A 26,405-nucleotide genomic window follows, 5' to 3' on the forward strand; every position below is an offset into this window, starting at 1 on the left:
GGATGGAAGGCAGAGAAGATTTCGTCAGCACTACACGCCCAAAAAGACTACATTCGCATATAGTACACATGAAGTCACACTACGAACAATCTTATCCAAGTACTCGTCTCGGCGGAGTGTCTGATACGACGACTGGTGGACTGGTGTTACCTAAAAGCAGAAGTAACACGCTTAGAGGTAAAAAAGGTCTAGTAAAATTCACACCCCCCCCCCCCCCCCCCCCCAGTGTGTTGTTATGAAGAGTCAAGACAGGCCAACTTTACTCTATATGGAACTAATCGAATCATCGGCATGAATTCATAACTGTTGTGTTTTGGTGGAATACCTCCACCTTCTGTGGGAGTGAACCTTACAGCTGAAGAGAAGCTGCAAACAAAACGGTTCGCGGTACACCCGCTACCACCAAGGCTACATCACTTCCTGCAACTACAACACAAATTAACAGATGTATTACAAATTAGACTAAATGGTCTGTGAGCTACAGACTCTAGACCAGAGGTCGTCAAACTTGTTGGCGACACATCGAGCCGCACATGTACGATCTTATTAATTGGTAACCTATATAAATTAGTACGTTATGAGCACGCAATAGACTAGCTATAGTACAGGCACAGTAAGTCGGCAGTCAGTCGCCAACCACTGATCGTTAGAAGTCGGTACCATTCGGAACACTTCGTGTCGACTGTTGTAGGTTTCATATTGCTACCACTCTAAGCGACACCAAAGTTGTGACTCTGTAATTGCCTGATGAAGTGTTGTATTGCACGACTGGATGATTTAACTGTCTATACCAATATATCAAGGAGATACGTTATTAGCAAAAATCTCTAAAATTTGAGCGACTTACTTCAGTTTTTACACGACAGTGTGGTAAATACTCTGACGTAGGCTATATGTTTTTTAAAATAACACTGTATCTGTATTGTGTTGAAACAGACTGCGAGAAAGAAAATACTGTGCTGTCAAAACGTATGGTGTGATTCCGTTTTCTTTCTAGCGGTCGGATTTAACTTTGATAGTATGGCTACTTCTGCTGCTTTGTATATATAATTTTAAACAAAAAATTTATACATAACTGTGCTGTTTTTCTGCTCACAGTCGGTTCAAAGAGAAAATCTGTATATTGGGAAAATTCTATTTATGGCACTCTGAATCGTCCGAAACTAATCGCCACTGAAGATGCAGCTGAAGAGCCACAACCATTTCTAAATACACTGAATTCAGCTGGCTTTCCGCCACACAGTTTGAGGCATAAAGTCGGCGTTCCTGTAGTATAATACTACACAATCTCAGCCCTCCGTTTGCAGTTCAGTTTGCAGATTAAAATTGCGAAAACTAATGTCATTGAAGGTACTATCCTCAGAGGTTCAGCAGTTAGATAGGTCGCTCTGATACCACATATACCAATGATCCCAACCGATTTATCCATTCATTTTAAGCGACTTCAGTTCTCAGTCAAAGTTCCGTTTGCAGTAATATTAAACAAGGCTCAAGGTAAGACATTTAAATAAGTTGGAATTGATTTACGTTCAGTAAGGTTTGTTTGTGTTCACTTTCATGTTGCCCTTTCACGAACTCTGAAGTTTTGTAACTGTATTGTGCACACAAGATTTAAAAACTTAAAAACAATAAAAAACGAAAACAAAGGAACCTATTAATTGACATTCTATTTGATTTATTTTAATTTTGAGTTCCATACCTCCAAAGTAGGAGTCGCTGATCAACAGGAATTGTACTTATTTTTAAATGCATTATGTAATATAAGACAATGTTCACTAAATATTTTGAATCATTTTCCTTCTGCTCATTGTGGTGTAATACAACAGCCTTAATATAATTTCATATTTCTTGCTAAACATATGTATCCCATTTGAAGATAACCTCTATAATGAAGATTCAAGAATCCGCTACTTTCGTTTGAAATTCATACCACAGTGTTGATCAGTACGAGGCACACAAGTCCATGAGTTGTCAGCACTGGAAGACAAACAAGAAAACTTTCCCCCCTATCCCATGTCCTCACGCCGCAATGACAAATTATCTGCCCCTAAGCTACGTTGCCAACTTCAATTAGCACAAGGCAGAATTCAACAATGTCAATTAAAATCAAAACACACCTTAAAATATTATAGTCTCTCTAAGTATTTGTTTGTTACTTAAAAGAAAAACCTAGGAAGCTCTTAAATTAGTTGACGTTTATGGAAGGTTGTGCGCAAGAACTTTCTCCCCTTCTAGCAACAGTATATCGTCGCTCCCTGGAGCAACGACGGTATCAACTGGAAACAAGCGCATGTCTTTCCCGTTTACAAGACGAGCCGCAGACGGATGCACACAATTATAGACTTATATCGTTGACATCAATCTGTTGGATTATGGGATGTGTTTCTTGCTCAATAATCATGGCGTTTTTTGAGAACAGAGTGTCTCATTTTGCGAAAACGAACATGGATTCCACAAACAGAGATCTCGTGCAATCCGGCTCGCTCTGTTCCTCCACGAGATGCACAGCGCCGTGGACAACGGTGCTCCGTGTTCCTTGGCTTCAAGGAAGGCGTTTGACAGCGTCCTGCAATGTCGTCTAGTGAAAAAATCCGAGCTTATTGGGTACTGGACCAGATTGGCGACTGAATTCAAGACTTTCTTGCAGGTTAACGCAACACATCGGTCTTAACGGAATGAAATCGACAGTTGTAAGGGTAAGTTCCGCAGTACCCCAAGGAAGTGAGACAGGACCGTTACTATTTAAAATGTATATAAATGATTTAGTAGGAAGCATCAGATGTTGTTTAAAGGTGTCCCCAGATGATGCGATGTCTAAAACAAATTAAAACGCCAGAAGATAGTATCAGTTTGCAGAATCAATTGCAGAGGATTGATGAACGGTGCAGCCTATGGCAGTTCACCCTTAACTTAAATAAATGTAGCATTCCGCGCATACACTGGAAAAGGTAGCCGCCACTGTACAGCTACGCTATTGATGATCTGGAAAAAGTAGCTACCGTAAAATATCTAGGGGTAATGTTTAGATGGACATTAAGTGGCATGACCATATAAAAAAAGTATTAGAACAAATGCCAGACTTGAATTTACAGGAAGAATCTTAATGAAATGCAACCCAACCCCGAATGAATGAAGTAGCTTATGAGGCACTAGGTCGACCAATTCTTGATTGTCGTTAATCAATATGGGATCCTTACCATAGAGGAATGGTAGAAGAAATACAAATGATCACGTCGAGAAACCTCAAGAACTTAAGAGCCAATATAGAAGCTTACTGACAATCATTCTCCTCACGCGCCATTCGCGTGTCGGACAGGGTAAGGTAGGTTGGTTGGTTTGTGGGGATTGAAGGGGACTAGACTACAAAGGCCATCGGTCCCTACAGGATAAGGGGGACCAGTTAGTAATACCAGAAGTACTCTCCGCCATGCACCATTAGGTGGCTTGCAGAGCATGACAGAGATGTAGATGGACTCGGCTGTTGGTTGCTGGATGCGTAATATTTTGAAATTCGGCTGAGAACCGGGGGCCGCATGCGTCCCGCTGCTGACGACCACTGCCCTAGACTAAGCGAGTTACCGCACAGTTAAAGATATGGCTGGAGTACAAGAAAAGAGCAGAAAATTCGTGCAGGAGTGGTGAGACAAGATGAATCCGTTCATGTGGTGTCGACGTCACTGGAAGACTGGTGGACTGCATACTACGATGACGTGATGAAAAGTAATGTCTCCAAAATTTTTTTGTATGAAAACTTTTTAAACATACGTTATTAACATTCTAAATCTTTATTTTTAATGTCTACATATTTATTTCTCAACATAGTAACCCTGGCGACGAACACATTTTATCCAACGAGAGATTAGTTTGTTGATATCGTAACTGTGGAATCTTTGTTGACGGAGCCACAACCTCACCTCTGCTTGCACCGCTTTATAACTATCAAAGGGAAGTCCTTGAACGTGTTTTTTAATTTTGGGAAACATGTGACAATCGGATGGGGCCAAGTAGGGGCTCTATGGAGGATGATCGATGACAGTGAACCCAAGGCGTTCGATAGTTGCAGATGTCGCAGAGCTCGTGTGTTGTCTGACATTTTCATGCTGAAGGAGAGGGTGATCCATGTGTGGACGAAATATTCGAATTCGGAATTCGATTACAGCACGCTGTTTCTCACGCACCGACATAGTTGCGTTACACACCACCATGTTATATGCTACAATTCGGAACCCTCTAGCGGCAGGGGGCTACAAATACGTAGATGCGAAGAATAAATATGTAGAATGTTAATAACGTTTCCTTTATTTAAAAAGATTTACGAGTTTTGACAAGTTCCCGATATTTGTCTATTTAGGCTATTTATGCTATTTATTATCTTAAGCTGTTTGATACTTTTGGCTCTTCTAGAGTCTTTCGTTTGTAATTCCTATAATTATGTCATTTGTTTTAATATGGTGTCATTGATACGACGATAATATGTAATTAAACACGCAACGTACAACTGGAATTTGCCATAGCGTCTGCGCTAGAGCTACGACCAATCAAAAGCTACACCCTTCGAACTTCTTCCATCAGTTACCACAATTATACCTTGATTTGTACAAGACGACGGTACTTTTGTTTCAATACGCGACTCCCGTAAACAACGCTAATATTTAACCACATCTACGGTACCAACATTTACTTGTAAGAAGATGAGAAAATATAACAGCCCAGTTAATGACTAAAGAAGCGCCACCGATCGTAGGATAGATGGATTCTCAAAATATTAAATAATCTGTTGACGAAGACATGGAATTCAATGGAAATTAAGAGTAGTTTTTTCACCAAGTTGCTGTAGTGATCTACGAAATAAATCATATCATTGTGTATCAGGGATGAAACCTTCTGCTGTATTTATAGATCTTATTTTATTGCAATCGATTTCGCTGTTCCATTATACCAACAGCTTCAGGTCCCTTTAGATTACTAGGTGATCATTTCGATGCCAGGATATCAGCATTACATTTTTCATAGACAGTATGAACAGTCTGTTGTTGTTATGCGGAACCGGCTTTTCTGTTTGTGGTGTGAACGATGGCAACAGTTATCGGACTAATTTTAAATAAAAATATAACTACGAGTCTCGGTTATTCTAAGTGACTGATACTAAAAACCTTTGGTAAACTAAAGACATATGAGATCGTTCGATTTCCATAACTTTCAATAATCACCCCCAAGGGATTTGGTTTCTTCAGCTGGGACAAATTGTATGGTATTTTGACCATTGGTTATCTTATTCTGTTCACTGTGTGTATTTTTTCTTCGTTTGTGAGCTGTCTCGCCCTGGTATTTGTCTGATAAGTTGATAAAACCACATTTTTTCTATTGTCCTCAATTATATCTTTAGTTGCTGCCCTATATGTACCTGATTATACGAGAGGAGGTCAATAGGTAACGCAACACATTTTTTCTCGGCCAATTACGGTTGAAAAAATGTAGAATTTGTTGTGCGACGTTGTAGATTACTCCCACTTCAGCCCCCGTTTCCAAGCAGAGAGCTGTCATGGCGGAAAAGCAGATATCCATAGGCGCTTCCACAATATGCCATAGGGGCTTGCACAATATCTACGGAGACCTAGCAGTGAACAAAATCACGGCGAGTCTTTGGGCAAGACGTCTGTCATCACTGAAACAAAGTCGCGCGAAGCTGTGAGATCTTCGACGTGCCGGCAGGCCGCACACAGCAGGAACTCTTGCAATGTTGGAACGCGCGGGCACTCTCATTCCAGGTAATCGTCGACGGATCACGATCAAACACCTCGTTGCTGAACTAGACATCTCTGTTGGTAGCGCTGACACACTCGTCCGCCAGCTACGGTACCCGAAGATGTTTGTCCGCAGCGTTCCTAGCTCCCTAAAAGAAGACCATAAAGAACTATGAAGGACGTCATTGAAGAATTGGTTGCGCGGTACGAGGCTAACCGTGACAACTTTTTGTTGAACATCGTCACAGGTGAGGAAACATGGGTTTGTCGCTTCGAACCGGAAACAAACTGGCAATCCATGGGGTGACGACACACCACCTCCCCTCCGAAGGAAAACTTCAAAGACGCAAACTCTGCCGTTAAAGTCATAGCGACCGTCTTTTGGGATTTCTGTTTGACGTTAACCTTCATTGTGCAACGATTAACTCTGAAGTGTACTGTGCTGCCCTCAGGAAACTGATGAAGCTACTTTAACAAGTTCGTCGCCACGAAAATTCAAACTAACTTCTCCATGACAATGCAAGGACTCACGCAAGCCTCCGCAGCCGAGAGCCCACAAACCTTCATCGGACTTTCTTCCTCATCTACCCTACAGCCCAGATCTCACACCTCCCTACTTCCATTTGTATGGCCCCGCGGGAAGAAGTACGTGGATTATTGCGGGGGTGGGGTGGGGGGGGGTATTGATGCAGCAAGACGTTGGCTCCGTCCGACGTCGACCAGTAGAGTGGTACCATGCGGGCATACTGGCCCTCCCAGTAAGGTGGTGTGACACCGTGGCACTGAACGCATATTATGTTGAAAAATAGTGTTTTGTAGCCAAAAGAGTGGGGAATAATAGGGTGTACTGAATCCTGAACAAACCTGCTTTCGGAAAAATGTGTGTTGTATTATTTATTGAACGTCCCTCGTATTTGCTCGTTCTACTGCAGCATTAATTAGTTCTTTTGGTAGGGTGTGCTAAATTTTAGAAAATTTAGACTATTGTTTTCTGGTGTGGGCAGGTATTTCATTAGTACTTCTATTTACTTTCTAGCAAAAAGTTTCTGACTTGCTAACTTCATTTGACTGTGCCTATTGCATTCTCAGTTTGAGTCGCTAACTTTCCAATAATTCGAAGAAGTTTCCACAGACTTCGGTTTACTATCCATACGACGGACCTCATTATAAAGTTCACGACGAATTTGAACAAAGAAGTTTATTTTTCCGAGTTCGCGCTGTCAGAACAGTTGACGAAACGAGAAACACTAGCAACGTACCTAAAATTTGTCTTTACATGGAGGGTACCGCTATACGGTATTAAGATAAGTGACATATCTTGTCCGCGATTTATGTTCCTTACTATTAGCACAGCCTTTCTTGCATGTACCCTTGGTTTTAATAACGTTTAGATTAACTAGTACAAAAATGAGTCATTACAGTATTATCTTCACGTTTCGAGAACACTAGTAATATTTAAAAACAGTGGTCCTATCAATCTGTTCTCTGCGGTCGATTACATGTTTTTATGAAAAACTGTGCACTGATACTTTTAATATGCTTGCTGGTACAAAATCAGAAATAAGTTTTCTAACTGAAATCTAAATTGATTGGGGTGCAAAAACCATCCCAAGAACAGGGTAGTATACAGAATATCTACCTCCACAAGAAAACTAAACTCAAAGCTGTTGAAAGGAGATAATCACATTCCTGTTCCCTCTTTATGAAGGCCATTACGTGCACTAGGTAAATGTAGGACACAGTTACGGGGTTGTATTTTCACTGTAGATGTCCGATCATACACTGCCAAGCGCTTCAGGACAAGCTCCAAACTACATATGATATAAGTTAAAATAAAATACGACACTGCATATGATGAACATAATCCACGAGAACTATAAAACAATTTGAGAGAATCTGAGACTAAAATGATTTCCAAAAACTTTTAAACCTTGGAAATAGCGGCTAAGCAACAGTTTTCTTGAAAAAATTATTTTATGCTACTGTCACTCTCAGAAAAATTATGTTTACAATTTGGAAAAGTTCTTTACTCTGTGTCAGAATTAGGAAGTTAAACAGAGTGATTTTTGCTATACAACGTTATCTACTATTTTAAAAGTAAGCAAACTACAGTTGTACAACTTTCACTACGTGCATAAAATGATAATGAAAACATTAATTAGTTAGGGATGATTATATGCTGCTTGTAGAGTAGTACATACACTATGTGATCAAAAGTATCTGGACAACCCCAAAAACATACGTTTTTCATATTATGTGGATTGTGCTGCCACCTACTGCCAGGTACTCCATATCAGCGACCTCAGTAGTCAGTAGACATCGTGAGAGAGCAGAATGGGGGCGCTCCGCGGAACTCACGGACTTCGAACGTGGTCAGGTGATTGGTTGTCACTTGTGTCCTACGTCTGTACGCAAGATTTCCACATTCCTGAACATTCCCAGGTCCGCGGTTTCCGATGTGATACTGAAGTGGAAACGTGAAGGGACACGTACAGCTCAAAAGCGTACACGCCGACCCCGTCTGTTGACTGACAGAGACAGCCGACAGTTGAAGAGGGACGTCACGTGTAATACGCAGACATCTATCCAAATCATCACACACGAATTCCAAATTGCTTCAATATCCACTACAAGTACTATGGCAGTTAGGCGGGAGGTGAGAAAACTTGCATTTCATGGTCGAGCGGTTGCTAATGACGCCGGTAAATGCCAAACGACGCCTCGCTTGGTGTAAGGAGTGAATGTCATCTGCCAGCGTTTGTAGTGCCAACAGTAAAATTCGGAGGCGATGGTGTTATGGTGCGGTCGTGTTTTTCATGGAGGGGGACTAGCACCCCTTGTAGGCTGTCATCAAGGCTAAGGGTGGACCAACACTATATTGAGTTACATTACCGATGAAGGGCGCCACGAACTTTTAAGTCATTTTCAGCCAGGTGTCCGGATACTTTTGATCACATAATGTACAAACTCATCCGATTTTACAACATAGTACACACTCATCTAATCAAGACACTAAAAAATGATTATTTACTAAATTAAACGAGTAATTAAACAGGGGGAAGGGTCAGGGTTGCTAAATTGGTTTCAACGAATATTTGCCTTGCAACATGCGTAAAAACTCGACATTCGAGCTGTGCACCTCGTCTTTTTGTCTCACCTCAAAGCTTTATTACAAAAACAGCTAAAAACGAAGTTAGAGGGACGGATTCCAAGATCCCACGCATGAATGAAGTCTGTTCAGTGGTTACTGTCGTCAGGAGTGATGCAACAAACTAATCTTACATATTTGTTGAGATTTTCTGGCCTAAAGAGTCCACTTTCTACGCTGATGCAAAGTTTTCTAAAAATAATTTCACCGACTCTATAGCTATAATTGACTACATACGGAGACGAGGTGGACGAAAATATGGAAACGCCAAAACACATCGCCACGTCTAGTACGTTGCAGGAAAATCACTGGCATTTAAAATAGCTTCCAGTTTTCCTGTACGTTTTCCAAACGAATCTAACAGGATTCGTTCTGCAAAATAGTGGCAAGTTCATGTAACGATGATGGTAGCGGATAGCGGTCACGCATTCTTCTCTCCGAAGTTGACCACAAAGGCGCCATAATTTTGTAATCCGGTGACTGGTCGCCTGGAGACAAACTACAATTCATCCTCGTGCTCATAAATCGAGTCCTGCACGATACGAGCTGTGTGAACAGGAGCCTATCGTCTTTGAACACTGTATCCCCACTGGGGAACAAACATGTACCTTGGAATGGACCTGATCAGCCAAAATGGTCACATAATCTTCGGCAGTTTATAATGCAGAGTTACCATGCAGGAACATGAAATGTCACGATACGGCTGACCAAATCATCACCGTACCACCGCCATGTTTCACTCTTGAGAGAAACTCGGCCAGAAGTTGGGAAAGTGTGCAACATGATTCATCCGACCAAACGAATTTCTTCCATTGTTCCACAGTCATGGTTTTACGCTTTCGGCACCACGGGCATTTGCATTACAGATGAACGGTTTTAGAATTCCAACTCAACCTGCATTTCCCTGATTATGGAGCTCCGTTCGTGTTGTTTTGGCGCTGACAGAGTTCGCGAGTGCAACATTCAGTTCTGCAGTGACTTTGCAGCTGTGTCCTTTAATGTTCGTCACAGTCCTCTTCAATGGCAGTGTGTCACCATCACTCAACACACACTTTCGTCCCCGTTGTGACTAAGCGAATGTTGGATGTTCAGGTCTCTCTGCATGCGGAATAATCTTCGATATGGTTCCTCTTGAAACACCAAACACGTATAACTTGGTTACGGAAGCGCCAACCATACGCGCACAATCAATTTGCCCACATTCGAAGTCTCTTAGCTCAGTCATAATGCACTCACAGCTACCCAGAACAATGTTCTGACCACGACCGACACCTGCAATGTGTTGAAGACATTGCGCAGGTGCCTTTCGTGGTCAAATGCAATGGCACAACCTGCACGGTTGTCTAGTATCTGCATTTATATTCAGGCATGCATTTCTCACTGTGTTTCCATATTTTTGTTCAATCCCTGTACGTCCAGCGTGAGGAGTGATGTTAACACACAAGAAGCATAGATCTACATGCTGGAGCACTTTAAAGGGGGGAGATGTAATCACAAACAGGTTCCTCACTTTCATGTCAGGTAATTAGATCTGTTCAGTTTTATCGCCTGCTCAAACTGACATACTTTGTATTAAATAGATATACACTGCATATTTATAGGTCTCGTCTACGCCTTCAAAGTAGTGTGTTGCTACACATGGCGTAACGTCGGTAGCACAAGTCAGCAGTAACTGAGCGCAGCTTGCCTTCGAAGTGACCACGAAAGGACCGTCCGTTGTGAAGACCCATCTAAAGTTCTAAACCATTCGAAAGTAAATGGACACCACCACGAGAGCTCACTCTTGACTGAAATCCGTACCGCAGCCATCATGTTTCTTAATACTGTACCACCTCGTAAATGTTTCTGGCCCCTTTCCTGAATAACTGCTTTCCCCATTGCCATTCATGGGTGTGTTTAGTCTCCTTCTCGCCATTCCTTACATATACAGCAACAATAATAAAAATCGGTTTTGTTAGTTATATATACAAGTTTTACCAGTTACATAATTTACGTTTTACAAATATGTATCATATTGTTCAAGATTAGGGTGTAACATCTCATCGAGGACGCATTCATCACACAGAACAAGGAGGTAAGACGCAGGATAGGGAGGGATATCGGCCGTGTCCTTTCCAACGGCATTCATTAAACGATTTATGAACACCTACACGTTGAATGCCGGGCTGTTCGTTCCTCCTGAAAGTGAGTTTAATGGCTTAATCACTTCGCCCCTCGCAAGTTTCAGGTTGCCAATGGATGAATTATCGCAGTTCATCCCATTTAAAGTTTAAGCACATCACCTACAGATACAATAGTTACTCTCTGCTTCGATAATTACTGCAGATTTATTTTAACAATTTACTCCTGTATCTTTTGTTCTAGTAAGAGCGAGGAAGTTCCAATTAAAAGTTTAGGTAGCTAGTAAAATGTTTTAACCAACTCAAACAATGCAGATAATTCAGTACCGAATTTGAAAGATAGTTGACGAATCTTCAAATGTATGTATGTTAGCATGAGACTAAAGTATTTAGTATGATCTAGTGCAGAAACATACGGATCAGTAATTATTTTCACTTACACTGAATAAACGACGATGGCTGAGACTATCTTTCTAGTAGGTCCAGTAACACTTATCTTTTCTGAAATTGCTGAACTGTAGCCAGATAGATTGTAGAGGAACTGAACCATGACAGCCACTATTGCAATCCATTATAGACATTAGAAATAATATTTCTCGTCCAAAAAACAATAACTACTGCCACTTAGTCCTATAGAATCTATACAATGTTCCTCAGGCTTTTTGGTCATACACACCGAACTGCTTTAATCTCCTTATAGCATTTGGTGACTCTTCATTGTTGTTATCCACATATTATCCGCCTCGGTAGCAGCGCGGCAGATTACTACCCGAAGGGGCCCATGTTCGATTTGCGACCGACTCGGAGATTTTCTCCGCTCAGGGACTGGGTGTTGTGTTGTCCTCACATTCCTATCGTCATAATTGACGTTCTACAACTGAGATGGCTGTATGTGGCGTCCCGAGAGCCACTAAATGAACAAAATATTATACACATACTTATGCTTTTCTGATATATGTAGTAATTCTTGATCTCACAGTTACTTGAACCTATGTTTATATTGGTACCAGAAAATTTTGACTAAACGACACGAGTATGTCATTTGACTAAAAGGTACACATCACAGCCCAGTACATTATTTGGGCTAAATTGTCACGGTGTTTGCTTATCGTCTTTCACATCAATAATGTATTTTCACCCTTCTTTAGAAAAAGAGCCATTTATCGAGTGCATAGTTCCTAATTTTGCACACTTATTGTCCCTCGTCTCTATTCAACTTTATAGGCCTTAATTCGTCCTCAAACTAGCTTCAGGTCTTTTTTTTAAAATACTAATGAGAGAAGTTGTACTGGCTGCTTATGGCAGTTTTTATGACTGTTTTGTGTATTTCTCCAGATTGGCACTGTCTGCCTGTACAACAAAGGCGTAAACATTGTATTGTGTATTTCTACAGATTGGTACTGTCTGTCTGTACAACAAAGGCGTAAACATTCCGCCGGCTGGGTATGTACTCATACGACCATGAATTTCAGATTCCTCATATTTAAGCGACACACATTAAAATTAACGACAGCGAAAGAAACGATTCATATCTATACATCTAGTTTAACATTCGGTGTTGCTCATTATCGATCGACCTCGGCTGAAACCGAAACTCCCGCTTCTCCACGCGCAGCCAGCCACCAGATGTCTCTTTAAACACCCGCAGCTGTTCGCAACTACAAACGAGTATATGCTGTACAAGAGGAAAGTTGCACATCGATAAGTATTTTCATTTATGGGGACAAAAAAATATTAGCGACAAATTAAATTCATTATTAGCCGTTTACTACGTTCTTCATAAATAACTACGTAACCAAATTTGTGACCTTAAGCCTTCAAATTCAACTCAATATCTGAAATTGAAGCGATATTTTCACATTGAAGAGATTGTTTCCCTGATTTTACACTCTTTACAGATTTATCCCAGAATATTTGTTTAGATCTATCAACGATTACGTTTTTCAAACAACAGTTCAAAACTAGTACATTAGCATTATTTGAAAATGGTCGAGCTTCACCAGTTTCCAAGCAGTAATTGTGAGTGTACACAAGTCAGTACAGTGGCTTTACAGGTTACTTTCCTTTTTTGCTTCCGTTAACTGGCACTATTTGCAATTCTTTTATAAAATGAAAAGAATATCACACAAATTTTCCTAATTTTGGTTTTCACCATTTCGTTCATTAGACACACAGAGTGACAATATGTATCTCTGTTTTAAATAACACATTTTACGTGTAATATGATACACGTCAAATGAAATTTAAGGAAGAAACTATCGGGGTCAGACGTAAAGATTTTCAGATACGAGCAGACAACAGTAATTAGATTCTAACTTTCAGCCTACAAAACAGCACAGACTAGCAGAGTAAAAGCAGCTTTTATGAATGTAGATCCTGTAAATATATCTTATTTTTCAAAAGAAAAAACACAAACACTCGCAGCTACTACGCTGTAGTATTCTTCAATCAAATGTTAATACCAAGCAATGATAACCACAGGGGCTGACTCACTGTAACAATAAGTTATTAACTGTACAATATTTCATCAGCTCCCGAGAGAGACGAGTGTAATTCGAAAAAGATATTACATATACTGACACACAGGCAAGGAACTTCCAATTAAATAAGATGGGGAGGAACGTCAAAACCAACTTGCCACCATGATATTTCAAGCTGGTTCATCTAATTTATATGCATGGGCTTGCCCAGTAAATGTTTCAAGCCTTATTTGCATATTTTAACAAACTTTATAAAAAATCCTTAAGTTATTGCGCTAGACGGAAGTATATTAGTATTTGTGCATATGAGTCCAATCCTGTTACTTCTGTAGGTGTGATGAAGATTTAATAGCAAAGAGATAACGGGACACTACGGCACTGGTGAGCTGTTCGACACAATGTTGATTCTGCTTTTGGCCAGGGCATGCCGATGTAGATACATAATAATAAACTGTAACACACAGCTGATTGTTTTCACGTTCAAGAAGTCGTGCACTGTCTCTACAGCAAAATAGAAACTGATATTAACACCGTTATGTGCTGAGTACTATTACTTCCTGCAACCTGACGCGGATGTAGTTTTAAATTATGTATAGTTTAAAATATAAGGACTACACCACCTAGGTCGAAATTAATAACCGTTATGTTAAAAAATATTAGTTACACCCTTTGCCGCCCAGCTCTGATACGTACGTATGTCCATTAACCGATATGATAATTGGACCGAACTGAAAACAAAGCATTGTATTCAGCTACAATAAACTGACTTTTAATCACCAAGAGCTCTGTCCCCCAGTACTACATCGAGAAAGTATAGTGAACGAAACGTTATCGGATATCTAAAACAAAAAAAAAAAAAAAAAAAAAAAAAAATCTGTAACCCAAATTCGAAATAATATTCGAATCACATTGTATTACATATTTCTATGTAGAATGGGTCTATACATTTTAATCCTAAATAATGTGTGCCTCAACAGCCAATAACAAGAGACACTGTATGAAAAATATGTTAGCCAATTTTAGAAAGTCATGCGGAATTTTGATGATAAAAAAATGTCGAATTTCAGTGACTAACCAATCGTTTAGACTTTTATTAAACATCAAAGCGTTTGAGAACTATCATAATTATTTCAATCCATGTATGTTTACAGCAATACATAGCACATTTGAAACCAAACATGAAACCCTTTGGTTACTTTTGTATGTAAAAAACAAATCAGCGCTATTCACGCAAAATATTAACAACGTATACTTCAACTTTCGTATATTTTCGAGCATCTTAAACCAAGATAATGTTACGATAATTGCAACACACTTTCTGTGAATATGGCGGATAGAAATAATTTCTGTTTATTTTGCACACTTCGCAGCAGAATTAAAAGGTGACATTACAAACTTCGTAGTTACTACTAGTGAAATAATCGTGACAATGTTAGATGTTTTCAACTTATGTTTGTTGATACTCTTAGCCATAACGTCTAGCGCTTCGCACCTTATAGACAGAGACATTCATGAAAACGAACTTACCCTTAAAGTAAAAATATTGATAATTCGATGTGATGTACGCACAATATTGAATTCCTTGCATTGGAAGATTCCTTTACATTTGTAAGTAAACTGCACAGCCATTATGTCAATGACTCCCATTTTGGACTTGAGGTACCCCAGCGCCATCCATCGTTTTTCCTTAACACTGCGTAACACTTCTTTTTTTAGTCGTATGTTTACAAAAAAAATCACTATTCCGTTACAAGACAGGACGAAACACTTCTCTTATTAACGTTTCACTACACATACAAGTAAGTCACACTTTTCACACCGAAAATTAATTCTTGGTCTCACACACAACCGTTAATTCCTCCTTCGACCACCAGAGTGGCCATGTCTACAAGAGCACACAAGGGCTAGGAAGAACCCGGGCAAAACGAGAAATTTAAATATTTGTAAACAGTAAACACGAAAATATAAGAAGTAAGACTACCGTTATCAATCGCTTCACTATATGGGTAAAAACGCACTTAATTTTTCATTCATAAAACGTTCCCTATTTTTTTCCTTGGTTGGCTGTATTTCCGTGAGAGTCAGCTAACAGTCACCTACTCTGTATTTAATTATTCTTGCAAATATTCCGAAGTAAGTCGAAGCACTAAAATTATCTGTTACTTAAAATATCGATAATACACACTTCAACAGCAATTTCAAGAAACGCTAACATACATTTTCTCCCCACACACAGCTGCGCGACGCGCCAAACATCACTGAATTTACTTGAAGTTGCCATACTGGCGCCCACATGCGCCGCAGAAGCTAGTGCGCGAATTTAGCAGCTATGTTACATTATCCTTCCAGTTTATTGACGCAAAAATTATAACATAATTTTCAAGAGAACATACTTTTCGACAAATTTATTTTTCACACAATTGTCTCTTTGTTTTTTTGATTGGCGAATGAATACTGGTCAAAGTCTAGGGGTCATTTATTATCTCTGGTATATATTCATTTGCTGAGTTGCCACAGTGTAGTGTAGCTGGAAGTTCTGTGTTGTGAGCAGTGGAATTATAATTTTCGAAAAATGGGTCCAAATAAGAGAGTATTTGTAGTTGGTGTTGGAATGACGAAGGTAAGTAACAGAGATTCCAGACATTATCAATAATTTTTTTCCGCACGGTTAAGTACTTTAAATTGGAAAATTATTAGTAGTTTTCATTGCGATATAGATGCCTAGTGTAGTAAAGCTCTTCGTCTTCAAATGATTTTTATGACACACAGTGCATAATCGTTGCAAGAAGTATGCAGAAATAAAAGTTGTGCATGATTTGTATAATAGGTAAAATTTGTGTTATGAAGTGTGATGAGGAGTGGTAATGGCTTAGACTACCTTTGACCCCACAGTGACTTGCATACTATGCAAGTATTAATTATACTGCGTTGTCCCTTTTGAAGTACTGTACGTATGAAACCGGTGGCATTATTTCAGTGGCTAACTTGCCTAAAACGAATCGACTGTTGATTACAGCAGTAATATCTATGAAATGAAATGCTACTGACGTGCTGTAAAAGGAAAGTTTTCTTCCTTTCGTATTGTTGAAAGTAGTTATTGTTAAATTTTCCTAAAATTATGGAGCTTTTCTGGTTGTGGGCATGCCCTCAACAGTTCGAGAAAATGTTAACTTTCTGTTGTTTGACAGCTGTCTGTTGGGTATTAGCAATTAAAGTTTATTTACTTCTAGAAATTTCAAACCTGATTTCAAATATCCGAAAGTTATTGTTGCAGCCGTTTACAAAGTGTGTATATCCATATGAAGTTAGGAAATAGGCCTATATACATGATTTCTATCAGGTCATTTGAAATGATGTATCTAATTAAATTCCTTGCACTCATTTCAGTTTGAAAAGCCAGGTAGGAGAGATGACTTCGACTATCCTCAAATGGTTAAAGAGGCAGTTACAAAGGCACTATCAGATGCACGCCTTCGTATTGATCATATTGATCAAGCTTGTGTTGGATATGTGTATGGTATGTATGTTCTTATGTAATCTTGTCTGTACTTGTTTGTAGTTATACAACCAGTAATTTAATATGTTCCTTTATTTTTCCACTGACGTAAATGCACTGAATGCTTTAGTGGATAGGTGAAACTGAAATGCTGACCCACAGACTAGTTAGGAAATTGTATTGAGTTGGATGGCTTGTGTTTGCAATAGTGTTCTGTGATATCAGAAGGAAGAAAAACTTTATTTGTGTAAAATAAATAGAGCACTTGCATTTTGACATGAAAGCTACCCACTTGATGTTCTGTGAAAATGTTATCCTAATGAACACCTGCTAATTCACACATTCACGAGTTCTTGATTATGGTAATGCTGCATTATTAGCACTGAGAAAATAAATTTTGGGCTGAGGTTGTTATATAAAAATGTTCGAATGACATTATTGTTCCTTATGATTTTCTTTATAAAATCTACTATTGCAGTTATGCCTAGTTTGTTGTTCATCATATGAATGTGAAAACATGTCAAAGTTGTATTTTTTAAATTTTGGTAAGTGTGAAGAACAAAATTGTGCTGTATCCATTTTCTTGAAAAATGGTCACAAGGCTGAAATGGCAATAATAGATGGTGTATTTGAAAAAAATTAGCAAAATAATGTTTTGTTCATTACCAGTCTATAATGCTTTGACATTAATATCTCAGTCACACTTAGTGTTCATAGTCTGGTTTCTTGAACACATTTCCTCTTTCTTTCTGGATGTTTCCTTAAATGAAAGTTCCTCTTTGGTGTCGTCTTTTTCCATTTATATTTAATTGAAGTTCACTACGTAGCCAAGGTATGTATTTTAATACCTGTTAATTTATCATATCAGTAAACTTTATGCTGAATACATGAATATGAATTAAACTGTTTTTATAGTAATTGGTGGCGTATTCTCAAGGAAGAGTTATTAACTAGTAGTAGTAGTAGTTAATAACATTTCTTCAAATGGGCAGTTCTACAGAAAAAGTGTGTCGTATTCGGCTTCCAGCACGTCATTGGCTAGATGCATTATGTGGATTGTAATCCTTTTGCATTTTCCATTGGGAGTGGATATTATCTCGTATCTCTTGTTAATGGTTCATTTGATTATAATTTATCTCCCGCTCTTTGACAAATAGCCTGATATTAGTGTAGGGGGCTATTTATGCATTGCGGACAAGTTTAACTGTAACAATGCTGTACAAAATACCAGCAATTAATTATTTTATAGGCTTTGCTGACGAACTATTGGAATTCTCTTCTTCTAAACTGTTTCCCCAATGCAAATCACAGACAGTTTGTGGGAAAATTGTACCCTAAAATTTTTGGTGGCAAAGCAAATGAATGGAGGCTCACCAAATTAATGCGTACTCTTCTGAAAATAGTTTTTATTGCGCTGTAACATGTCTGAAGCCTGTGACAGGAAATGGCTGAGGTCTGAAGTTATGAAGACAGGTGGTAGAAATGCTTGTCTTTATTAAAAACCCTGATCAGTGTTGACCATTAATATACTTAACAGTTATTTAGTAATGTGTATTACTATTCTTATGCTCATTTGAATTAAAAAGAAATTATACAAAAAAACTTTTCCTGCTTAGACTGCAGTTTACGTTAGACATTTAAAACATGACCACTTGGTTTTACTTGTACAAAACAGCCACCTTCAAATTGTAACTGTAGGTGAATGTGCCATGTACAGTATCACTAGTGAATATAGTGCAAAATATGCATTTGTATTAAGAAAATAACCAGACCAAGACTACACTTAGTCTTATGGATTCAGTGGTTTCATATGGGGGAAAAAAAATTACTGCCCGTCACTGTTAAGTTTGTATATTTGGGTTAGCTTGATTGTCATGCTTTTGAAAAAATGTATGACTAGAGTTGAAATATCAAAGGTCTATATTTCTGTTTAGGTGATTCTACATGTGGACAGAGAGCATTATATGAAGTTGGCATGACAGGAATGCCTGTATACAATGTGAACAATAACTGTGCTACAGGTTCAACAGCACTATTAATGGCAAAACAGCTTGTTGAATCTGGAAATAACCAGTGTGTTTTGGCACTAGGATTTGAAAAAATGGAACGTGGATCCCTTAGTGCAAAGGTATGTACACTGTTTCCTGTTGCACTTTTCTTCTTTTAAAAGTATCTTCTAAAGTTATTAAACTGTGGCAAATCAAAGTTCAAAACAAAGTGACAGGTGAAAGAAAAATGTGGCTGACAAATGCAAGTTTCAGAAACTTACATTTCTGATATATACTTGGATTTCAGTAAAAAGGATAGTTCATGCTACCCATCAGATGAATCTGAGCTCGGTGCTGCCCCCCCCCCCCCCCCTCCTTCCCCCTCCATCGGCTCACCATCCCAGCCCCTAAATATTACATATGTCCCGTACTTTATTTCTCTCTCATAGCGCCATTAAAATCGTGTAAAGTAACATGTGTGCAAACACTACTGCTGTATATATATGTCTGCCCTTGAAGAGAAAGTAACATTGGTCAAAAATTGGTTCTATATGGTGTAGTTAACACACAAACTGAAATTGGTTCTTCTGTAGTCATCCTGATAGACTTACCCAAAAATTCACTTACATCATTTCATGTAAATGTTACGCTGATTCTTCTACCTATCCATACTACCGGCAGTGAGCTTCCATGTTCAGAATCCTTTTTCTTGAGTGTGATCTCTCCCCCCCCCCTCCCAAAAAAAATTTAATGCAGTTTTTGTTGTAAGTAACTATAATTGCAAGGCAAATTGCAATATCAAGAACTTTCATTTCACATTTCTGGCGTGTATTGTGTGAAGTCTCTGATCCTGAAAATATCAGTAAGACTCCACTTCGAAAAAATCCATTTTTCTGTTGACAAATCAAGAAATAATATTTCCTTAGCAGAGAAGGTGATTTATATCTCTCTGTTTCAGTATCTTGATAGAACAAACCCACTGGATAAACATGTGGAACTGATGGCTGACCTCGCAGGTCTAAGCAACTCTCCAATTGCAGCACAAATATTTGGAAATGCTGGGAAGGAACATATGGAGAAATATGGCACTAAACCTGAACACTTAGCAAAGATTGCTTACAAAAACCACAAACATTCAACAAATAACCCGTATGTACCAATTGTTTTGTCAAAAGCACAAAGTTTTCAGAGTTGGTGCTAAGATAAATATTAGTTTGTGTGGAAAACATAAAAGACATTTCATAAACTTAACTTTGAAGTCATAGTTTTCCACCTTCCTATTTGGCCTATGGATTGTTCACATTTATGAATTCTGTTTTATAGGTACTCCCAGTTCCAGGATGAATATACTCTTGAACAGATAATGAGTTCACCACAGATATTTGGTCCTTTAACTAAACTGCAATGCTGTCCTACATCTGATGGCGCAGCGGCTGCCATTTTGGCGTCAGAGGAATTTGTACATGCACATCGTCTGGAAAACCAAGCTATTGAAATTGTTGGAATAGAAATGGTCACTGATCTTCCTTCCACGTTCAAAGACAACAGTTGCATGAAAATTGTATGTATTTAGTTTCTTAAATGATTTGTGGAAAATAGCTTTATAAAACTGATATTTCTGAAGGTGATTTTTAAATTTTTTATTACTGTCCAGATTAATTTGTCTTAATAATAACCCAGATAGTAATTTGTTTCCGTAGTTTGTAAATTAATTTATTTTATTGAATGGAAAACTACTGTTGACTTGCTGATTAATAGCCCATTATACTGAAGTATCTAGTAACTTATAACTTTCTAGGCTGGCTATGATATGACAAAAACAGCTGCTGATAGACTGTTTAAGAACACTGGCTACAAGCCCGATGATGTGGATGTTGTAGAACTGCACGATTGTTTTTCTGCAAATGAGCTGATTACCTATGAGGCTCTTGGATTATGTGCTCCTGGGAAGGCTGGTGAACTGATAGATTCTAATGGAAATACATATGGTGGGAAGTATGTTGTAAATCCCAGTGGTGGTCTGATATCAAAAGGCCATCCTTTGGGAGCCACAGGTAATAATCACTTTTGTGGAAGGGGAAAGGGCCACTGGTTGGTGACTCTTTGAACTTTCACATATTTAAAGTACTTCTGATAACGAGATACTAATTTTTCAGAAGTAGTTCTGTACATAATTGTAATTGGTTTTTTACATTTTTGTATCAATTTTGTTGAACAAGTGCTATGGATGAAATTAGTTGAAGCAAAAATTTTTGTGAGTAGTGGAGTGTGTGAGTATTAAAGACTGGTTATCCTTCAGGTATAGCACAGTGTGCTGAATTGTGCTGGCAATTACGGGGTGAAGCTGGTCGAAGACAGGTTGCAGGTGCTAAGCTTGGATTGCAGCATAATATTGGGCTTGGTGGAGCAGTTGTTGTTGCCCTCTATAGGCATGGTTTCCCAAGGTGATTATGAAATTTTTACCATGGGTCTCTAAGGCATAATTTTGTTTCTTATACAAGTATTTTATCTGTGTGTGCCTAAGTATACCTATCAACGCAAACTGACATGAACTCTATAATACTGCAGGCCATCATATCCAGTGTATGCAAACCGTGTCGCTGCTGCCCCGGACCCAGCAGCTTTCAAGGCAAATGTTCTGTTCCAAGCTATGGAAGCTGCAATGAAAGATGATAAGGACAATCTCATTGAGAAAGTTAGAGGAGTATATGCTTTCAAGGTTACAAATGGCCCAGGAGGTGCTGAAGGTTATTGGATAATTAATGCAAAGACTGGGAAAGGAAGTGTTGAATACAATGGAAAAAGTAAGTTGTGTGTGTGTGTGTGTGTGTGTGTGTGTGTGTGTGTGTGTGTGTACAGGGGTTTCTGTAAATGTTTGCAGAGATCTGTCAACATGCATTTTGATGTGCATATGAGTAACAACATTCATATTTTTCAGCCAAACCAGATGTCACTTTCATTATTGATGATGGTGATGTTGTGGACTTGATCACTGGAAAGTTGAATCCACAGAAGGCATTCTTCCAAGGCAAGATTAAAATCCAGGGGAATATGGGACTAGCAATGAAGCTTCCAGAACTTCAGAGGCGAGCAAAAGATAGAATTGAAGAATTCAAGTCAAAGTTGTAAAGTGAAGAGATCTAATAACATTATCATTCCAGTGACAGGTGTGAACAGGGGTTTCTGTAAATGTTTGCAGAGATCTGTCAACATGTGGATTACAGTGGAGACGTTTATATATTGTCAATTAATTGGAACATAATGACATTGTCATTTACTAATTATTGTACAGCTTAAATAAAGTTATTGTGCATAAGGTAAATGGTATGTATTTTGTGGCTTGTAAAGGGTATTAATATATAAAGTCATGGGCATTGATTTTCATCTTCTGGTAAATGTGGGTGCAATTTTGCAATGCTGTATCTGTATCATACAATGGCTGTATATCAAGTTTCAGTAGATGAAAGAATGATTCCAGAATTGGAGAGCTACTATCACCTCAAATTAGTTTGGTATGTAATGTTACGAAAATCACTGATGTAAAAAGTCTCAAATGTCATTTGCTGAACTATCACCATTTGATAAACTCATCCCAAAGCTCTGTAACTGAATCTGTAATCTAGTTTCTACATGTTTTGTTGTAAATTAATTGGTCAAAACTGCAACAATTAACTGAAATTACACAAGAAAAAGGTGAAGAAACAGTTTTTTTTTTTAAATTGATTTACCATCGTACTGCTGTAACATTTTCAGGCTTGTGGTGGCATTCTGATAGAAAAGTCAGTATCCTTTATGTTGTTGGTGATTCAGATATGTCATTCGATCATATCTTTGTGCTGTCATGAAGAAAATTATATTGCAACCGAACCTGGATCCTCGATACTGGTGCTATGTATTGTTAATAGAATTACTAAAGCAACTGTCGTTCCATTGCTACATGTGATAAGTCAGAGTGACTAAGGGATCAAATTTTGTTTCGCACGATGATGACAAATTTACAAGTGCTACCTATCCAACAGACTTGTGAAAATATAGTTTGATACACTCAAAATATGATTCTGTGAAATATTATATGCATAAAAAACAATGATGCAATATGAAGTCACACAATATTTTGTGAAATTATTCTTGAATTTGTATTTTTATATTGAATTTACAATAAATATCTGTTGGAGAAATTGATGATCGCTTTTTCTCAAATGCTTGCCTCATCCTATCATTTACCAGTTATATAACACCATGTCCTACCAAGCTTTGACAAGTGTCTTAACATTTCTCTGTTCATCTAATTGTAGTTCAGTCAACTTAAAATTGGCACAATATATAAATAAAATGGAATGTTTTCTAAGCCTGCTCTCCAGAAAAGTTAAGTCACAGTAGTATAAACCAATAGTGCAATTATCACCTACACTGTTCTGCTGTTTTATCTGCCCCCCTATGTTTCATTTCTATGCACTAAGAACTGTAGTGTCCTGTTTGGAACATTTGGCTAGGTGATTAATTTGAAATTAAACACTCTTATCTACATGTATATGTATGCAGTAATAATGCTTAGTTACAGTAACATGGTCAATAATACTTAACACTGAGAGACCTCTCTCTTACATGTTCCCTGCTACAGAATTTGGAACCTTAGTTGTCAGAAAAATGCAGTTGCTTTTTGAAAGCTTTCGTAGACAAGTGTGGATTTTTGATAGAATCAGTGTTGTAATCTATGTGCATAATTCTGATATTTCTATAATATATAAGCACAAAGTTAAGATGGAACACACCCACACCTACCTTCCTCCCCCCTCCCTTTGCAAATAAGCATATTGCATTGCAGTATTTTTTGTGTTTCTCATAAATACCACGAAAGTGATAAGCGAGTTACATCTGGACTCTTGATACAATTATCAGCTTTTTCAAATGACACAATTCTTGTACTCCATATGAATTTCATACTCTTGAAAGCATAGTGCCTAACTTGACTGGATTGAAAGGGCAATAAATCTGTGTCAGTACAATGATAGATTTCAATGACAGTGGACAGCATCTGTATCTTATAAAACTGTTAACCTTGTAAAATATTTCACTTTTATGATATCTTCTGGACCCCATGGCACTTAAGGAGCAACAGTTGAGTAAATGTGTACATCTGTGTCACAATAGGATGAATTAAGGCCTATAAAGTTGAATAGAGACGAGGGACAATAAGTGTGCAAAATTAGGAACTGTGCATTCGATAAATGGCTCTTTTTCTAAAGAAGGGTGACAATACATTATTGATATGAAAGAAGATAAGCAAATACCATGATAATTTAGCCCAAATAGTGTACTGAGCTGTGATGAGTACCTTTTTGTCACATGACATACTCGTGTCGTTTAGTCAGAATTTTCTGGTACCAATATAAACATAGGTTCAAGTAACTGTGTGAGATCAAGAATTACTACATATATCAGAAAAGCATGAGTGTGTGGATAATATTTTGTTCATTTAGTGGCTCTTGGGACGCCCCATACAGCCATCTCATTGCTACTGAGGCAGACAATATGTGGATAACAATAATTTGGACGATACAAATGTGAGGAAAACACAATACCCAGTCCCTGAGCGAAGAAAATCTCCGAGTCGGTCGTAAATAGAACCCGGGCCCCTTTGGTTAGTAATCCGCCGTGCTGCTACATGCTCTCCTGATCTGCGCTAAAAATTGTGTGGAGTACCTAAAGTTTCTCTGTCCACTATGTCATATGAATTCAGTACCACGCTTTAAAATTTCCTTGTGTGGTTGAACTTTAACAGAAGCCTTTTTCAATGTGAACAATGACCAGTATCTTGGTGGCACATTTTATATTTTTGGAATACAAAAACTGATCATGGATCACACATTTCATTTTCTTGCAATTAACCTACATTCAAGGCAATATGATGACTGACTGTACAGGACAAAAGGATAAACTTAAATCAGACAAGGTGTTAGGGTAATTTGCCGCAAAGAATCAACAAAATTTCTTAATTTTCATAAATGCACATTGCACTTTTTCTTGACAGTATTGTGTTGTACAATTAACTCATGCATTTTGTTCTCAATCTGGTGTGGAAGACTGCCATCCTCTCAAAGGTGTCTGACCCGTTACTGACACCATACAGTGTCATTCTCTCTCTTTGAAATGACAACAGCTGTTTTCTCAATACTTTACATGCCTTTCAACATGACTACCACAAGGCCACTAACACACTGAAGGCTCATGCCTGACGCTGTGCCCACTGGTGTTCACAAGCTCCACTCTTTTTAGTGCAGTATTGTGCATAAATTTGTATGTCTTGAGTGAGTTGAGGTTGGTTTACAGGAAATCATATACAGTATCTTGTTCAGCATTTTGAATGTTATTTTTTTGCAACTTTACTTTCGACAGAGATTCTACTAATATTCTTACAAATTTCAGTGTTGCTGTAAATCCATTATAAAGTTGACTGCTAATTTAATTTTGGTATAAATTGTGACATTTGCTGCATGTTACGAGTATAAATAGTTTTAGATCAAATAGACCCTGTACCATCAAACAATTGGATGGTACAACATTGTAAATGCCAAAAAACAACTTGTTTCACTGATTAGCAATTACTGAGGATGATGGAAGAATAAGATTTTGATGTTGGTTTTGCAGAGTTATCGGAGTCTTCTGACAAAGAAGATGCGTTTATGTAAACAACTGAGTGTGACAGCATGTATGATGACAAGATTGTGTTGGTAATGGTGAAGGCAATGGACTGTAGGGAATATACAGGAAGCAGAACTGTAAGAAGCCCCGCTGTTCTTGGACAACAGCAGGGAGCTGTCTCTTTGCATCTGTCACTGATGGAAGTCTTATGTAACATTTGACAAGAATTTTCACGTCACAGTAACATATTCCTAGCAGTGGATGTTGGCAAATCTAACTTGGCTGAAATGTCGGAAATTGTAAGTTCTTGGAATCATATCCTGTTCAAACTCAGTTTTGATAAAACAAACCTGTAACATTCATGTGTTTTGCTTGACCTTGCTTACCCTCAAATCCAAAACATGACAACTCACTAAGGTGTTTAGCACAGTGTTAAGAGACTTTTAGCTGCATATATGCGATTGCAGGCTTCCTCGACGTATTTCACTATGAAATCTTCACGGGTTATCAGCCGAGTGGCGTCGTCTTCTAGTTGCAACATTTCGACGGGTACGCCTGAAGATGGTGGATACGCAATCCACTGAAACGTAGCGACTAGAAGACAACACCATTCGGCTGATAACCCGTGAAGATTTCATAGCTTTTAGCTGCATAGTCTTTCTTCCTTTCTTCTTCTCCATTCTCTCCAGTTATCTGTGCAATGTGTCTTTTAGGTGTGAATTTCCTGGCAGATTGTAATACTCATTAGTTAAACCGTTTTATAAAAATGGGGGTAGAGATAATGTCA

General features: G+C 38.4%; 2 protein-coding genes across 2 annotated transcripts in view; one reads left to right on the plus strand and one right to left on the minus strand.

Annotated features, from left to right (window-relative positions):
- Nucleotides 1–15,856, minus strand: part of LOC126470479 (nipped-B-like protein) — a 392,610-nt gene extending 376,754 nt beyond the window's left edge. The window contains exon 1 of the mRNA XM_050098348.1: nt 15,710–15,856. The gene's annotated coding sequence lies outside the window, so the exon portion shown is untranslated. The remainder of the gene's footprint in view (nt 1–15,709) is intronic.
- A 107-nt stretch (nt 15,857–15,963) lies between these two features.
- LOC126470480 (sterol carrier protein 2) lies at nt 15,964–23,158 on the plus strand. Its single transcript, XM_050098350.1, has 9 exons — nt 15,964–16,112; nt 16,880–17,009; nt 18,923–19,116; nt 19,935–20,125; nt 20,300–20,537; nt 20,775–21,030; nt 21,276–21,420; nt 21,545–21,780; nt 21,915–23,158. The coding sequence occupies exons 1-9, from the start codon at nt 16,065–16,067 to the stop codon at nt 22,103–22,105; spliced, it is 1,629 nt and encodes a 542-aa protein (XP_049954307.1). The 5' UTR covers nt 15,964–16,064; the 3' UTR covers nt 22,106–23,158.
- The last annotated feature ends 3,247 nt before the right edge of the window (nt 23,159–26,405 follow it).

Source organism: Schistocerca serialis, chromosome 3 (assembly GCF_023864345.2).
Source record: "Schistocerca serialis cubense isolate TAMUIC-IGC-003099 chromosome 3, iqSchSeri2.2, whole genome shotgun sequence".
Taxonomy (NCBI): domain Eukaryota; kingdom Metazoa; phylum Arthropoda; class Insecta; order Orthoptera; family Acrididae; genus Schistocerca; species Schistocerca serialis.